The sequence below is a fragment of the Sminthopsis crassicaudata genome, chromosome 4 (genome assembly GCF_048593235.1).
Source record: "Sminthopsis crassicaudata isolate SCR6 chromosome 4, ASM4859323v1, whole genome shotgun sequence".
Lineage (NCBI taxonomy): Eukaryota > Metazoa > Chordata > Mammalia > Dasyuromorphia > Dasyuridae > Sminthopsis > Sminthopsis crassicaudata.
Genome location: NC_133620.1, coordinates 223,954,117 through 223,973,319, shown reverse-complemented (window position 1 = coordinate 223,973,319; position 19,203 = coordinate 223,954,117). Strand labels below are relative to the sequence as shown.

Below are 19,203 nucleotides of genomic sequence, written 5' to 3'. Positions count from 1 at the left end.
ACTAAAGACATGCTCCAACTATTGGTGTGTTTTGGTTCTCTTTTATTTTTTCATTCATACTTTAAATGTTACACTTATATAAGAAAATATATTCCTTTTACATTTATGATATATAATAATTATATATAATAATATATGTTAATATTAATATATTTGTAATTATTATAATTATATATAATATAATGTGCATGCTAATAATATAATATAATTATATTTTCCTTTTAAAAGCTTCTGTTATTAATATCCCTAGTAGGAGAGATGTACCTACTTTAGCTAACAGAGACCTACTGAATAACAACTACTAGCTTGGTAGTGATGTATGACTACTATTAAGAGGTAGTCTAGAGCTGAATGCTGAAGAAAAAATATTCATCCGCATTATGGAATTCTAATGTATCAGGAATAGAAAATATTGTGCATATACACACCTAGAATCTCATTTATCAGATCTCAACTCATCTGCACTATTTTCCTGTGCAAGTTTATAAAGTGATCCTTTGAATGCTCTTTTTATAAAGATGAACATGACATATGAATGTAATGCTTTATAGAGCAATAGGGGGCTCAAATTATTTATGGTTATATTATTTTGAATTAATAGAACAGTTTAAGATATCTAATACTTAATTCTGGCCAGAATTATTTCTTTAGATTAAGTTAAATTTTACTGATTTTCAGTGAGTAAAGATCTATTTTCTCTCTTTTGTGCCTGCCTTTTCTCTTCCCCTATTAAAAATAGAAAAATGTAATCCTTGTTAAAAATGAAAAAAAATTGGTTCAGTCTAAAAATCTATGTCTCATTTTGTACTCGAGTCAATCACCTTTCTGCTCAGTATCATGCTTCATCACTGATCATGTGAATCATGATTGGATGAATGTGGAATCACATTCATCAGAGTTCTAGTGTTTCAAAGTTGTTTCATCTTTCTAGTATTGTTGTTTCTGTATAAATTATTCTCTTGGTTCTGCTTGCTCCATTCTATATCAATTCAATAAATCTTCCCAAGTTTTTTTTTCAATTATCCATTTTTTCCCTCCTTCCTACCACTCCCTGCACCAATCTCTGGGGGGGGAAAGAAATGAAAAACCCTTGTGACAACTATGCCTTGTCAAATGAAACTAATTTCCTCATATCTTGTCAGGATTATTAAACTTAAAATTTTAGTTCATTTGAGCTCTGGACTGTTACATACAGACTGGTTTGAGACCTAGAGGAGCCTTACTATATAAAGGAAGGATAAGGAACTATTTTTCACACTCTATTAAAAAAAAAAAAAAGCTATAGAGCTGCAGAGAAGTTTGCCTTTTATCTAAAATACGACCCTAAAAAGGATACTAGAAAAGTATACAATGTACTCAGTGTCCAGTATGGACCCAGATATAAGATAGTTATTTATTTCCTCTACAAAATAGAAATGCTTTATATTTACAAAGCCTAAAGTTATGTATTGATAGAACTTGAATAATAGTAGCAATGTAACTACCTTCTCAACAGGAGAGACTTAAAACCTTTAAAATATAAAGCAGTTTTTATCACTCAATCATCATTTCACATTTCACCTTGACTCCCACACTGTCCAATCAGTTCCTCAAAGTTCATATTATCCAGACCTGGAATGACTTCTGTTCATCTTTTCCTTCAAACAGTATAATAGATATAGAGAGGGCATCTGATAAAATATAGTTGGCATCCACTGAGCACACCTGACCTTTTGAGCTTGCAAGAATTAAGTTCAGTCTCCAAAGCTATAAATGTTAATCTTATGATTGATCACATTCAATGTTCTGGACAGATCCAATTAGTTTCAGAGAGACATGCATTGATACTTATAAGCAAATAATCATAAAAATGCTCCTAAAGCTGTAAGCAAGGCGGTCCCCAGTTGACATAGTCCCACAAATGTTTCTGCCTTTGTTAAGGTAGGGAAGCTGAACTGAGAGAAATGGCAAGGAATCAGCTGCAGTCAAAAGTTCTGAAAAGGATACCAACTAATGAGATTGTGAAAGTGAACAGAATAAAACAGGGGAGAAAAAGATTTTCCTTTCTAGCCCTTTGAATCTTATTTTTCTCATGAATTTGTTAAACCTTTTGCAGTAAATAGTGATTTATTTTTAAATTATATGTATTTACATGAACTGATGCTGAGTGAGCAGAACCCAGGAGAATATTGTACACAATAACAGCAAGATTATGTGATGATTAACTATGATAGATTTAGCTCTTCAGCGATCCAAGACAATTCCAAATGACTTGGGATGGAAAATGCCATCTGCATCCACAGGGAGAACTATGGAAATTTAATGCAGATTAAAGCATACTATTTTCACCTTTTTTTGTTGCTTATTTTTTCCTTCTCATGTTTTTTGCCTTTTGTTCTGATTTTTCTTTCACAACATGACAATTATGGAAATATGTTTTAAAATGATTGTATGTGTGTAGAACTTATATTACATTGCTTGCTGCCTTGAAGAGGGAGGTGGCAAGAGAGGAAATAAGAACTTTGGGACTCAAAATCTTGTAAAAATGAATGTTGAAAATTATCTTTACATATAATTGGGAAAATAAAATTATTGAGAAAAAGTATATGTATTTGAATAAAATTTACTAAATTAAAATTTGATAAATATTTTATTTATATAATATATTTTATTAAAAATATATTTTAATATATATGGACCAAACTTTGTGCATATTATGTTGGCATAGGTTTCTTTTAAAGCTTTTAAAAATATATCTTAAAAGCAAAATTTGACTATTTGCAAATGAGAGGGTTTTAAAAAAATTTTCAGTGATACAATATTAAGTTGTAATCTTATTATAAACTAAGTTAATTTTTCCTCCTTTTCACTCTTTAGCCTATATTTATTGCACTTTCTGGCTTGTGGACCAGCTTTCAAGATGAAACTGTATTACTTAGTGTTCTGAGTAATTTAACCACTCATCTTGGACCATTCCTTGGATCTCATGAAGAACTCTTTAGTGAGCAAATGATTCAAAACTTTCTTGAAGAAGTGGAAGTAAAAACTGATGTGTTTCGGATAAAAGAAAGCATGGGTATGAATAATTTCTACTTCTCTTCCTCTTTTAAAGTCTTTAACCTAAATTTACCAATCTCTTTTCCTCCAATCTTCTTCTCTTAAAGAAATTAACATTTGTTATTAAATACTATTTTTGAAGAGTATACTTATCATCCAACCACACTGTAGAGGTATGAGAACTTAGGACCATCCAATTGCATCCGATTGGATTTATGTCTTAATTTAAGTTCAAATTAAGTATTTAAACGTATCTTTTAATTTTCAAAGAAAGTCTAACTGGTTCATTAGTCACTTTTATTTTGTTAGCTATACTGCTTAAAGAGCCAAAGAGCATAATTGAAATACATTTGTGGACAATGTTCATATTATGGATAGATTGGTACTAATGCCATTCTGTTTAAAATGGAAATAGGTAATCTATCCCAAAACTTATATTGAAATATTTTATTTGAATTAAAATATAAAATTTTTAAAAAGCCAGTCGAATTCATTTACCCAAACTAGTTCTTTTTTGCACAAAAATTGATTCTAAATATGAAATTGTTATAAATAATTTAAAATAACATTGGCAGATCAATCATAAATAGTTAATATGTTGTAGTTGTACATACTAGAAAATACAAAATATGAATTTATATCTCCTTATGTAATATTTAATGAATCTCATAATTAGTGGATAAGTTATTGAGCTAAAGTTGAAATAATCATGAGTAATATTTGATCTTCTGGAAAAATAAAAGTGAAAGATTCAAAAAATTAAATTTCATACAAAAGAATTTTAGACCTAGAAGGGGCCTTAGCCATCATTGTGTTTTGTTTAGCCATCACTTTTGTTTTGCATATGAGAAAAGTGAAATTGGATAAGTCTGGATGAGCTAAAGGGTTAGTTTTGTTTGATTTCCCAATTTAGAGTTTCATTCCCCTATAGAGATTCACAGTAAGCTATCTGGAGCCCTATAACATAAGTAAATGAAGCTGTGCATTCACTTCCATCAAAGCTGCCATTAGAATTGCAGATCATATTTTCACTTGTCTTCAACTTTGACTTTTCTACTAGTTATGCTTCAACTGATTATAGTTGTGGTCTCAAATTCTCACTGAAATCTCAAGCCTATTTTTCCTGTTGCCTACATGAAATTTCCTCATGGATATCACCACAAACTCAATATATGTAAATCTGAAGTCATTGAGTCAATGACTTCAGCAGCAATTTATTAAATACCAACTTTGCAAAAGGTACTGTGATGCTTCATGGAATATAAATAAGAACAAGGTATGGTTCCCAACTGAGGGAAGGAAACATTACAAAATTAACTTCTTACTGTTCCTTTCTTCTTTCCTTTATCCATGACCTTACTTTTTCAGTTATTTCCTTTTGCTCCATTGTTCTGAATTTTGCTCTTTCTAACAGCCTTTCTTGGCTCAAATGTGCAAATCCTTTATTTCTTAAATTTTTTTTCAATTAACAAGCATTATTTTTTCTCTAACTCCCACCTTTCCTGAACCCCAGGTTTTGGTGGGAGAAGATCGGAGAAAGAAAACAAAACTCTTAAAACAAATAAGTGTAGTCAAGGAAAATAAAAAAACCTGAAAAAAAACATTTGTTATAAAACTCTAAATTTAAAAAAAATAAAAAGTACAATAAATTGATTTTTAAAAAATAGTCTATTGAGTCAGTATCTCAGGACATTTTAATATTTTTATGTTTAATAATTTACTTTCTTGTATTTATTTTAAGGAAATCCCTCCCATATTAATCATGTCCAGAAATGTATATCTTACTCTGCATATAGAAACTATCCCCTTTCTTTAGGAGGTAGAGAACATGCTTCCTCATCCATGTTGTGAAATCATGGTTGGTCATTGCATTGATCAAAGTTCTTAAATCTTTCAAAGTTTGTCTTTACACTGTTGCAGTTATTATATAAAATGTCCTCTTGCTTCTGTTCATTTTGCTCTGTGTCAGTTCATTTATATTTCCCCAGGTTTCTCTGAAACTGTCACTTCTTATGGCACAGTAGTTCCACTGAATTATTTATCACGCTTTGTTCAATCATTCCTCAACTGACAAATAGCCCCTTTGTTTCCTATTCTTTGCCAAGACAAAAAAAAAAGTTTTTGTAAATATTTTTGTATATATAGAATTTTATCCTTTTTCTTTTATCTCTTTGGTGATAGGCCAAGTAATATATCTATGGATCAAAGAATATACAAATATGAAACTTTTAGGGCCTAATCATATCTCACTTACCATAAAAAATAAACAATGACTTATCTTACGATTATCAGGATACCCACTAAATCTCCTTTCCTCCAAGTTAACCAAGTTAATCCAAGTTCCTTACCAATTATCACATGGTCTTAAAGTTTCTTGACTTTCTTTGTATATTTACCATTTTACTCACATCCTTCTTAAAATGAGTGCTCTAGAACTTAATGAAACAACTTTTAGGTAGTCTATGTCATATAATTAGCATTATATTATATATTGCTAATCATTTTTATTCATTTTAACACTTTATTTTGTAAGTATGTATGGAAATGACATATTCTTTGAATGTTTCATGTTTCCCTTCTACAAGACTATCTTCTCTCTCCACAAATCAACTAGTATATTCCTTTTGTAAACCACACTACCTATAGCTCTAGGAATGTAATAGGTATTCCAAAAAATCATACATAAAATTCTATAACTAAAAGGAAAAGATCTTCTAAATCCAACCTTATCATTTTATAGGTAAGAAAAATGACGTTCTGATTTATTAATTGGCAAAAATAGGACTATGTTGCAGGTTTTCTGACTTTGAATTATATGTGCTTATTTTGGTATCTCCAGTTTTTTAAGTAGAAAAAAAAACAAATGTAATCAAAGGAAAATTCAGTCTTTTCATTAGGAAAAAATATATATATGTATATATATATATATATATATATATATATATATATATATATTTCTATTTTTTTGCTTTAGGAACCAGAGTAAATGTAGGTGATTTCAAAAAAGTAGATTGGCTTTTCCCAGAAACTACTGCAAATTTTGACAAATTGCCAATTCAGTACCGTGGATTTTGTGGTTATACGTTTGCTGTAACAGATGGATTGCTCCTTCCAGGTATGTACTTGAAAATAAGCATAATCATAACTGGTATTTGCATATAACACTTTACATAAATTATCTCACTTGATCCTCGCAATAGCAATGTGTGAGAAAAATACTACAGGTATTTGTATCTTAGGGAAGACCTGGTTTAAATCTCAGGAGTATCAAGGAAATGAAAATCTAGACGTGAAAGCAAAAAGAATTTTCATTGAATATGGATCAGCTCATGTTTTCAGCAACAGAAGTCTGGTACAAGATTTCCCTTTCCTTTTCTCTTCACCTTCATCTTTCCCTTTTCCTTTTCTACCCCTCTTTCCCACTAACTTCCCTTTTCTTTCCCTTCTATATTCTTAGAGTTTAGTTGAATTTATATAAATCATAGCTCTAAAGAAATGTAAAGGTAGTATTTCACTGCAAAAGTAGTATTTCATAAATGTTTTGGAAAATGGAACATTAAAATTCTCAAAGTTATTATTTGAAAGTATAATATTCATTTTGATATTTAAATTCTGATATTTTTTTAATCTGGCACATTAGGTTACCTTTTATTTATAAAGATATTTTTATAACTGTTTGGACATGTATGCATATATTGTATTTAATTTATACTTTAACATATGTAACATGTATTGGTCAATCTGCCATCTGGGGGAGGAGGGTGGGGAAAGGAGGAGAAAAATTGGAACAAAAGGCTTGGCAATTGTCAGTGCTGTAAAATAATTACCCATGCATATATATCTTGTAAATAAAAAGCTATAATAAAAATTTTAAAAGATATTTTTATAGGTCATGTTCCAATAAGGAATCCAAAGTTTTACTGTTTGAAAGTTTTAAAGAATATGTACATTAATGGAAATTTTTTTTGAAACTTATAGGGGTAGAAATTTCTCACAACATGACAATAAGCAAATGAAGAGTAATGTTTTACACCACTGTGCTTATTAAATTTCTAATAATATTAAAAAAAATTTCTAGGACTAAAAGCACTTCCGTCTTGTTCTTTCTATTCACTTTGTCTACCGTGGCTCTTGAATGAAGTTTGTCTTTTCTTTATTCTTTGTATTTTTGCCTTGCCACATAATTAGATATCATATTTTTATCATTATTATTATTGTGATTGAAAAGAGAAGTTTCTATAGTCACATAAACTGTAAAATATGTTAGTTGTACTGAATTTGTAGTTGAAATTTTTATTATAATTAGATCAATTAATTATTTGTAATATTAATTAGCTATCAAGAAAACAGATGTTATTCTGGTTTACTGACCTACAGAAAAACAAAATAATATGACTCATTTGGAAAATTTTAGTTTGTTCTATGAATATAGGCAGGAAGATAATATAGAGGATAATTCAGAGAAATCTAGACAGATAATGAATAGTAAAGAGAAAAAGGAATATTATATAGATAGATAAGTATCACTCAGGTCCCCAAGGCAGAATTCTTTTTCCATTTCTGGACCTGAGACATTTTGGTGTTTGGGTGGAGGATAGAATGGAATGGAGTGAGGGAGGAGAACCATTTAGAAAGCTATTGTAGTACTATAGGTGAGAGGTGATAATAGCCTGAACTAAGGTGGTATTTGTGTGTGAGTGGAGAAATGTGGCTATATGTGAGAAATATATAGAAATATCAAGATAGGGTAATTGATTCCATAAGTAGAGGTAGGAGTGCAGGTAAGGAGTTGAGAATGACAGTGAGGTTTTGAGTTAGGGTAGCTAAAAAGAAGGACACTAGCTAAGTATAAAGAATGACTTTTCACCACCATACATATTGCAAAATGGAAGGGGTTGTCCATAAGGTAGAGAATACAATATAGATTCAAGATGCAATAGATAGGGGCAGCTAGGTGGTGCAATAGATAGGGGCAGCTAGGTGGCGCAGTGGATAGAGTACTAGCCCTAAAGTCAGGAGGACCTGAGTTCAAATGTGACCTCAGACACTTAACACTCCTAGCTGTGTGACCCTGGGCAAGTCACTTAACCCCAATTTCCTCAGCAAAAAGCAAAACAAAACAACACAAAAACTTAGAATCAATTGTATGACATGGGAGACACTGGCATAAGACCGCCCAACATGGTGTGCCCTCATCAGAGAAGGGGCTGTGCTCTATGAACAAAGCAGAATTGAATTTAGCTCAGAAGAAACATGAGACATGCAAAATTAGAGATGCCATCCCAAATATTCGTATGGTTTATTTGTATTTAACATGTGGCAAAGCATTCTGAGCTTATATGAATCTTTTCAGCCACAGTCTGACACACTGTAACTCTACTCTAACTTTGCAATGTCATCTTGGTCCTCTTTGAGAATATATAACAATTGAATACAGTATTATTGTAAATATTTGAGCCAGAGGCTTATAGACTTTTTGTTCCAGAGGTTTTATTCAAGAGACCACTAGAAAGGATAGAAATTTACATTAAGTGACCTCTAGGATCTTTCCTAAGATGAAGACTCTTAAGTATTTGTTTCAAGAACATTACCTCCTAGTGTTTAAAGTAGTTAGCAGATATTTGAAAAGAGTTCATTATAAAATTCTAAATAAAAAAATTAAAAGCATAAGAATCATGGTTTTAAAAATATAGTCTATTAAAGTAGTATCTTAGGTAAATACAATAATATTTTTGCTTAATAATTTATTTTCTTGTCTTTCTTTTTAAGGAAATCCAACTATTGGAATTTTGAAACATAAAGACAGATATTACACTTTTAATTCCAAAGAAGCTGCATATGCTTTTGCAGACAATCCAAATAAATACATTGAGATGATTGGAGAAAAAGCAAAAAAAAGTGCAGAATTAATTCAACTATTGGAACTTCATCAGCAATTTGAAACTGTGATTCCATATTCGCAGGTAGGTGCTATTGACTACCCATACTAAAGATAGAAGTAGAGGGATTCTTTACTGATTATAGGAAATACTATAGTTATTATAATGGTGTTTTCTTCCTGATAGAAAATTTTTATTCTAGTAGTCTTGTCTTATAGCTTCATATCTATTCAATTGTATCCATCATCTTGGGATGACAAATTTTGCTAAAACTTAAAATTCTTGGACTATTTTATAAACTGGCTCTGCTGGGCCCTTCCAGATGTCTTTCTTAGTATTTCTCCATTTCATCTAAACAAATTAGTTTATATGTCTTTTTTTATAGGTTTTTTAAACAAATATTTAGTATTTTCAATTTATTAATTTATCTTATTTTCCTAAATATATAGTGTTCATTAAATGAAACACACACACATATATATATACTAATGACAACTCTCCATTTCTTCAGGTGAAAATGATCGACAAACACATAAAACCAATAACAAGATGTGACAGTAGCACACAGACAGATACACACATAATGCAGCCAACAATTGAAAAAGGTTATGAATGGAATGAATGGGAACTAAGAAGAAAAGCTATAAAACTGGTTTGTAGCAATGTTATCTAAAAAAGTATTTTCTGGGTTCATTAAAAATTGGGGTGGGGGAGACAGAATTGAAAGTTGAACTACCCTCCAAAAAATCCTATTTTTTAGAATTTTTAGAGGACTAAATGAAATTATTTCAGCAAACCCAAAATAAGATACATTAAGAGTTCTTTCCTAATTTATAACTAATACAGTATTTTACAACTAAAGCTTTCTTTCTGACAACAAGTAGTAGGTAGAAGCCCAATGTTGCTTTCTCCTTTTGCCACCCCAAAACTAGAAACAAATGTACTATTCTTCACTTAAAACAATAATGCTACCACCCGTGTATGAACTGGCACTAAATCTTGGCTCTGGTATTTAAAGTATGTCAACTCACTTCTATCATGTCTTATTTAAAGCAATTCCCTCCCCTAATTTTGTAGATAAGGAATTTAGTTATAAATCACTTCTAAAGACTTATCCTTACATGCCATTAATAATTTTCTTCATAGGATTGTATGCATATATGTTATATACTCATTGTATTTTCTTTGAAGATACCCATATTGTGAAGCTACTATCTCATCTTGGAAAGTGTTAATCCAAACTATCCTCTTACCTGGAATCTTTACGTGCTGAAGTCACAGCAAACAAGCAATTATTTACACAGCATTTTAGATTTTGATGTTACTATTAGATAGTTAACTTTCATACATAGACTTTTAACTGCTTTTCTGTTTTCAAAAGGAAATTTCTTGATGCTTGATTCTTTCCAATTTTAACCTCACTTAGAGCTGATTTTTCCCATGGGTTTCATACTTTACATTTTTTTTTTCAGTTCACTGTCTTCCCTCTCATCTTTTTCCCTACACCTGTTTGTAATGAATGTCCAATACAATTTCTGAATATTATGGTGAACTCTTTAAAGAATTCTAACAGGCTGATTAATAAATCCTTATTAAGTGATGTTTGGTTTTGCTTTTAGATTTATAGATTCAGAGGTAGATTCATTTCTCCAAATGTCATCCTGTAATTGAGGTGTCCTGAACCCCACTGGTATGGCTGTGTGATTTGAGCTACCTGGCTTTAAGCAGTAAGGGAAAGAAGGATAGTTGTAGAGGGATGAAGAGGTGTGAGACAAAAAAATAAAAATCACTTGCATTCCTGTTTTATATATATATATATATATATATATATATATTATATATATATATATATATATATATGTATGTATGTATATATTTATTTATTTATTTAAAGTTTGTATCGAGACAGCTAGACAGTGGTAACACTAAATTTAACAATAATAAATTTATACATATATAGTGCTTTAAGGTTTTCAGAATGCTTTGCTTAAATTGTCTCCTTTGATTCTTACAATAACCTTATGAAAGTTATTTATCTCAATATAGACTAAAAGATGAGGCTGCAAGAAGTGAAAGTGATAAGACCAGATTCATATAACTAGTTTCTGAGGCTGGGTCTGAACTCAGATCTTTTTGCTTCCAAGTCCAGCACTCTATTCACTTCTCCATAATAAAACTTGCAGAACAAAATTTTTAAGAAAATAAAATAAAATTTGGTATTTTTCTTGTTAATCTTTCTTCAGGGCTGGTGCTCTATCCACTGCACTAACTAGCTCCCCCCTAGTCAGTACACTTTTGAAGACCTATCCACTAACTCCTCTAGCAGCACATTCTCTAGATTAGTCAAATTGCTAAGAAATTTCCCCTTATGTTTGGCCTAAATCTACCTCTCTGTGACTCATTTTTTGTTCCTGGTTCTGCCCTTTGAAATCAGTCAGGATAAGCAGCTCTTCAGATGTTGGAGGTAGTTATTATAATACCCTAATTCTTTTTCAGACTAAACTTTTCTACATTTTTCAACAGTCCTTATAGCTTTAATCCCCTTCATCATCGTGATTGTCAACCCATGATTACTTTCTGTCTTGTTCTTCTTTAAAAAAAAAAAAAAAGTGATGTCCACAATCCAATGCAGTACTGGCAATCTAGGCTGGCAAATCTGGAGAATATTAATTGACATATAATGCCTAGATTTCAGATGTTGCCCAACTAAGGCAGAGTACTAGAGGATTGTTACTTCTCTCATTGTGAGTACTGTTACAACATTAAAGAACCATTTCTGGGCTGGGCCACAGATCCCACTCCCTTCTATATTAAAGAAATATGCAAATGAACTCTTTTGCTCTGGATTCATGCATATAGTTAGGGCAGGGTTCAGTCCTGAGAGGCATCCTGACCTCTAATGAAAGGGGAGCTAGCTTCCTTTTTCTTATGCTTTTTTGGTTTGTTAAACTCCTATCTTGGCTCCCAGGGAGAAATTAGAGAACACCTATGATTAGAAAATATAGATAGAAGGGCATGTACATAAGGAACATAAGTGATTAGGCCACATGAATACAAAGCTACTGGAAAACTTATGTGAGAAACGACTAAATCTCCTGAGGATAGCATTCTTTATAGCAAGCTTTCTGCCTCTTTTTTTTTTTTTTTTTAAACAAACTTTCTCCCCTACTCTTGATTGGCAAATAGCAGATTTCTAACAAAGCCCCAATAGAAAGAGAACCTGCCTGAAGCTAAGTTATCTTGGAGGGTCTTAAGATCTAAATCAGACATTTTGCCCCTCTTCCTATAGGTTGTCTTTCTATGGGATCCCAACATTTTATAAATGTTATGATTAATACTCTTTTCCAAGACATTGCTTGCTGAGTTTCCATTGACTGGCAGTTAGCAACATCCTGTCAAAGATAAAGTGCAAACAAATTGCCCATAGCTACAATTTCTCCTTCAAAGATGGGCAATTGTATTCATGCTCAGAGAATTCAGTTCCCTGTAAATCCCTCAAATAGCAGAAGGAAAAAGGCAATCCATACAGTTGCATTTTTATGCTGAAAACATTAAAAATTATTCCTTTCTTTACTTAACGGAAAAGGAGGTAACTTTTCACTCTCTTCCTTAAGAGGACCTTTCTCCATTCCAACAGCAAGTGTAGTTGTTGGCTGAGTGTTAAACATGTGGAAAAGCATAGACTTAACACTTCATCCAAGAATTTATTTCAAGGTGACACTGAACACTTTGAGTTTAACTCTTCAGTCAATTTCAAATAATACTAATTGCCATATTTCTGAGACCACATCTCTTCATTTTGTCCACAACAATTGCATCCCCATCACAATTACTAACAAATATAATAGATTAAGGCTGTATATCCATTATCTCATTTGGTCCTCACAACAACCCTCAAAGTTATATTAATATATTCACTTTGCAGGTGAGAGTTTTTAGTGACAATCCCATTTCCAAGTCCATGAAAATATAGGTTAAACAACAACTGCTTGAAATCTTCCTTGATTCTCTCAAATGGAAGTATCCTCCCTTCCACACTCCTTGTTTTTAAGTATGTACTTTGTAGATAGTTGATTTTACTAACTTTATATTTTACATATTTTTAATTTATTATTTTATATATTTTTTGTAGATTGTATTTTTGTAGTCAACTGTTATTTCCCATATTGGGATATAAGGTCTTGATGAGAAGACATTGTTTCATTCTTTGAAATCCTTATTGTCCATCATAGTGGCTGATACCTAATAGGAACTTAACAAATGCTTAATAATTAATTTATAGATTGAACACAGAATCAGAACTTGGACATACAGAATCAGAGATTGGACTTGAGTGCAATATAGAACTTTTCTCAGTATATATACTGCTGGAAAGGCTTTATTACATATTTTGACACCCCTTTTTGATCTATTAGTTTAGTAATGCTGTCAATAAAAAAAATTAGTCTTTCTTCTGAAACTATGCTGACTATGCTCATCTCTTTCTTTTCTAGATGTTTATGAACTAGTTCTTGAATAATATGTTCTTGAATTTTGCCAGGAATCTTACTTGCAGAATTGCTTCTTCTTCTGTAGAAAGATAGAAATATTGTTTATTATCCTCCTTCAGGTCTGTGGCACCTCTAGGAACTTTCAAAGATCATTGAAGTAATTCAGGAATTATTTTCACTTGTTCTATTCCACTGGTGCTGTGAGATGCATATTTGGACCTTTTTATTATTATTATTATTATAGCTTTTATTTACAAAATACATGCATGGGTAATTTTTCAGCATTGACAATTGCAAAACCTTCTGTTCTAACTTTTCCCCTCTTTCCCCACCCCTTCCCCCAGGTGGTATGTTAAATATGTTAAAGTATAAGTTAAATACAATATATGTATACATGCACATTTGGACCTTGATACTTGAACTCATCTAAGACTGCTGAGGTGATATTTCCCTACTTATCTTGGATTTCAACTTTCTATTACCAATTTGGTTATATTCATTTTGTATATCTTTGGATGCAAAAATCACTTGGGAAACAGAAACAAAATTGAGCACATCTGTTTTCTCTTCATTTTCTTATGCTAGTTTATTCATTACAAGAAGTGTTCCTTTCCTTTCATTGATCCTTTTATTTTTAAATATACATATATGTATGTGTGTATATGCATATATGTGTAAACATATACATGCATACAATCACACATACAACTTCAACCTTGTTGTGCTCTTAATTTTGTTATCCTCAATTCATTTTGAACTTTAGTGATTCTGACATTCTCCTAGTTTTATGTGGTACTTTTTTTATTATTATTATAGCATTTTATTTACAAGATATATGCATGGGTAATTTTTCAGCATTGACAATTGCAAAATCTTTTGTTCCAACTTTCCCCTTACTTCCCCCCACCCCTTCCCCGAGATGGTAGGTTGATCAATGCATGTTACATATGTTAAAGTATAAGTTAAATACAATATATGTATACATGTACAAACAGTTATTTTTCTGTACAAAAAGAATTGGACTTTGAAATAGTGTACAATTAGCCTGTGAAAGAAATAAAAAAAAGCAGACAGGCAAAAATAGAGGAATTAGGAATTCTATGTAGTGGTTCATAGTCAACTCCCAAAGTTCTTTTGCTGAGTGTAGCTGGTTCAATTCATTACTGCTCTATTGGAACTGACTTGATTCATCTTATTGTTGAAGAGGGCCACTTCCATCAGAATTGTTCATCATATAGTACTGTTGTTGAAGTATATAATGATCTCCTGGTCCTGCCCATTTCACTCAGCATCAGTTCATGTAAGTCTCTTTAGGCCTTTCTGAAATCATCCTGCTGATCATTTCTTACAGAACAATAATATTCCATACTATTCATATATATGTGGTACTTTTATATTCATTCTCCATTACCTGCTCTTGCTATCCATCTTTTGAACAAGTCTTTTAAAAAGTCAAGTTGGTTAATGCATTTCCATATTGTTCTCTTTAGGTAGGTGCTACATTTTCTTCCTCAGCATATTTGTCTTTCTTTAGAATTTCATTACTGGGAGTTCATCCCTCTTGGATTGACTTCCTCTATAGATTTTTAGGTCATGGAACTCTTTTAATCTATGTATCTTTACATTCATTTATTCATTAATTTTTAATTCTTTGAAAGCTATTGTCCAAAAAAGTTGCCACAGATTCTAAAATGAAATGTTTGCTTTCCCATTATGGTTTTCATCATTCGTATTCTAGTAACAAGTTCTTATTTTTTGTGTGTGAGAATCATGACAAGAAGTTGCCCTTATTATTGGGTAAAGTTATTAATAAAGCTAAAAAATTAGGTATTCTCAAATAGCATATTGGCAGAGATGGTACTCCAACAGATGTTTGGATAGTTGAAGGTTCCTCATTAGTATATATCATGACTCTAACATATTTAAGTTCCAAAGCATGGAATGGAAAAATTCTAGAGGCTAAACTTTGTAAATAAAAAAAAATTATTTTAATATGTAAGGTATGATTTTTCTGGCTTCTAAGGAAAGGAATATTTTATTAAATTGATTTAATGTTATATTCAAAGAGATGTTATTTTTTTAAATATTCATTTTTGTTACTGTTGCATCTATACAGATCTGAGGTCCTAGAGAAAATATTGTGGCAAGAATGAGTGCTGATAAGTAAATCTGTGTTAAAAATATATATAAACAATCATAAATCAGACTGCTTACAACTAGTAGATAATAATGCTTGTATGAGTTTTGAAGAAATGTTCATTCTTCCTTATTCTCATTTATTTCAGGCTAATTTGCGTCAGAAACTCACCCGTTCAGTACAAACTAACCTTAGTCATATGAGAAGAGAAAATTCAACACAGGTGTACCTATTAAAGTCAACTGGCACACAGACCAAGAAAGAAAATGGTAGCAGAGTACCCAGGCCCCAGATTTATATAGCTGGTCTCCGAGGCAGTTGTGCAGCATCACGCCATGCAGTCAAAGTAAACTTAACAAGAGCTGTTGATGAAACCTAATTGGAGAATACGTTTTAAAACTAGATATCATACAATGCTTTATAGTAAATATTCAAACAAACATATATAAGTAGGTAAGTTTGGGGGCATCTGTTATTATTATATAATATTTCTTAGATTTTCAGCTACATTCATTCACTATAAAACTATGTTGCTAGAAATTCAGTTCTTTTTTCTTGTAACATGTGTCATTCTATTAAATTGGAAAGCAAAATTCTTTGTTTATATGTTTTGTTATAAGAAGTGCCTGGACTTTTAAGAATAAAATAATAAAAGTAACCTATGCTTATTGTAGAATGGTCAACAAATTTACAATATTTCAGTCATTTTTTAATCTCAAGTTTCATTAGCATTTGTAATGCAATAATGTTTTATCATTTAATTCAATTAGCATTCCCATGTAAGCTTCTTGGGATACTCATTACCAATTCACTTTCCCAATTCCAGTTAGCTGCTAAGTCTTTTTCTTCAGTTCTTCCTCCACACCTCTCACATCCACTCCCTTTCTTTTCTCCATTCACATGACTAGCACCCTAAATCAGGCTCTCATCAGAGACTGCTATATAACATAATGAATAGAGATTGTGACAATATAAACAGGGGCCACAAAGTTTGCACGGCAGTACTCTGTACTACTTCCTTTATTATCCTTCTCCCTCCCTTTCCCCCATGGTTGATCAGATAATGAATCTAGAGGATGGAAGAAACTTTAAAGTCCATCTGATCATATTAATTTTACAGATAAGGAAGCTAAAACCCATGAGCTTTATTATTTTGCAAGGCAATTGTGGTTAAGTAAATTCTCTAATGTCACATAGCTAATAAGTGTTAATAAGTGTGAGGTCAAATTTGAACTCAAGTCCTCCTGAATTCAAGATTGGTACTTTAACTACTGGATGGTCTACCTTCTCCAGCCCAAGAATTTTAAATGAATTGCCCAAAGTTATATAGTTATAAACATCAGACGAAGGTTTTGAACTCAATTCTTTTGATTCTAGAATCAGTGTTCTTTCCCACATATTTTTATTATAATGCCTCCCTAAGTTTAATGTATTGAATACTTTGCAAAGCAACCTCATTGGATTGGGAGAACAGAAGAGAAGCCCTGTTAGAAGAAAAATAAAAGGATCTTTATAATGTGGACTTTGAAAGGAACATATTTTCTTTCCATATCAGGAAGAAATCCATATAAAGAATTTCCAAGTCCCAGATTATCCTATTTGATGATATAAGGATGGAACTTTTCTTCTGCCTCCAGTCTATCCCTCCAACTCAGAGCATCTTTAAACAACCTTGGAGATATCGATTAGCGTATTTTTAGACAGATCTAGGACCTGGTCAACTGGGTGGATTCCACTTTGCTCCTCCTTGACACCTCCCTCTGAGTTACCAAACTTCTCCCCTGAGGTTATATTTCCTCTTTAAATCTGCTCATGGTCTATACCATCTTTGCTGAATCCCTTTTGCATTTGTCCACCATGGCTTCATGGTGTCTTTCCTCTCACTCCTTCCCTCCATGCCTCATGGTGTTTTTTTCCTTGTTAGAAATAACATTTTTAGAGTGCTTAACAACTCTATGGATTTAGCCTACCAGTCAACTCATACTTCATAATACATTCCCTTTTTCTTGTTTAATTGTGAATCAAACCAGGTGATTTTTCAAAGGCTGTAGGACCTTAGGCCTAAGTTTCAAGAAATCACGTGATATTTATTCTCAGAGAGCTGTAGGGCAGAAGAGGCCAGACCTTAGATTTAAGCTTCAGGAAGTTATAGGAACCACAGGAAGTAGACAACATTGCTGACTATATTGGTCAATGATTATTTCCTTTTCAGTCCATCCAGTGAAGCTGTCTTTTTTGCTATATAATTCATTCACTGTTTCCAGCTCAGACCCACACACCATGCTGGGCTACTCAATTGGTGTTTTTCGACCTCTCCTTGCAAGGAACAAATAAATGCTTTTATTTGTATCTGAAGATGTCTCTGAGAAGTCAGTTTGGGTAAGGGGGTCTAGTACCCATCCCACACAGTTTATGGGGGCTCTTCTGGGATCTGTGGTTTTCAGAGAGATGGCTGGGGTTCTGATGCAAGGCAGGTGCCAGGTTGGTTTTTCCTCTAACCGTCCTTGGCTCAGACTCTCCTCTCTGTGAAGAGAAGTACTCAGATGAGCTGTGTGTGTGTGTGTGTGTGTATGTGTAAGTAATTTGGAAGTTTCAACTAAATTAAGGCCTCTATGAGAAGAATAGTGTATAGAGTAAAGAGTCTCTTTCTCTTTATTCCCCTTTCTCCCCTTCCCTGACGACTAGAGCAGGGACACATGGGAAAAAGGAGTAAGAGGGAGGGAATACTAAGTTCAGTGGAATTTGTTGTTTGAGATATGATAGTAAACATAGTTTTATGTAAAGTATAATCTCTTTGCATTGATTGTTAACAGAAGACTTAAGAGTTTGGGAACTTTGGGAAAAAACAGAAAAGCACTTGGATGCTTTTGAAACCCAGCAGCAAACAGACTAGTCTGCAAGCCTTTTCTGATTCACAGAGGAAAAGAGAAAAAGATTTGTATGTTTTGGTAAAAACAATCAAAAGGTAATGGTTTCTTTCTAAAATTGTAGAACTAAGATTTGACTTGTAATTAAAAGTTTGTATCTACAAAAAACAAAAACAAAACAAAACAAAAAAAACTTCATCTGAATCAGGTTTGCACTTTAAAAGCCTGGGGACCTAAGAGTATGCAGCTCTGCATTTGGAGGTGGTAAAAGCGAACAAAGAAAGCAGATATCAATCAAAGAAAGTAAATAGATAGGAAGGAGGAGTCTTTTTCTAGAATTCCTCTTAAATTGTACATTTGTTAGCTTTCTTAAAACTATTTTATGATTAAGATTATTAATTTTGAGAAATAACTTGTTTGAGTTATATAGGTCCCAAGGAAGGAGTGAGTTTACTAATAATCTACAACTTTGTAAAGTAGGAACCATTTCTAATAATTTATTTTTACACCAGAAATGTTGAACTTAAGGTCACCTCCTTAGATATCAAGATGAAATGTAAATTTTATATAATGAATCTCTTACTATTACAATTACATGAGACAATCACTATTAAATGGTATGTACTTGAATTGTGAATTTGTTTAAGTACAAGATTTTAGAAATTTGTATATAAATATTGAAACATTACTAGAAATTTAAATCTGTATTTGATTTGATTTTAAGTTAAAAAATAGGTTATTAAAACAGTTTTGGTTAACTTACCTGAAGAGAGATCACATGTCTATATCCGTTA

The 19,203-nt window shown here is 32.0% G+C and overlaps 1 protein-coding gene across 3 annotated transcripts in view; it reads left to right on the top strand.

Moving 5' to 3' along the window:
- Nucleotides 1–16,135, top strand: part of CFAP206 (cilia and flagella associated protein 206) — a 49,880-nt gene extending 33,745 nt beyond the window's left edge. For 2 of the 3 annotated variants that reach the window (XM_074310332.1, XM_074310333.1), the window contains exons 9-13: nt 2,857–3,055; nt 6,011–6,151; nt 8,806–8,999; nt 9,427–9,567; nt 15,691–16,135. In XM_074310332.1, coding sequence (XP_074166433.1) covers nt 2,857–3,055; nt 6,011–6,151; nt 8,806–8,999; nt 9,427–9,567; nt 15,691–15,921 — 906 coding nt within the window. In that variant the 3' untranslated portion in view covers nt 15,922–16,135. The remainder of the gene's footprint in view (nt 1–2,856; nt 3,056–6,010; nt 6,152–8,805; nt 9,000–9,426; nt 9,568–15,690) is intronic. The other variant, XM_074310334.1, reaches the window with a different exon arrangement.
- Nucleotides 16,136–19,203: the final 3,068 nt, after the last annotated feature.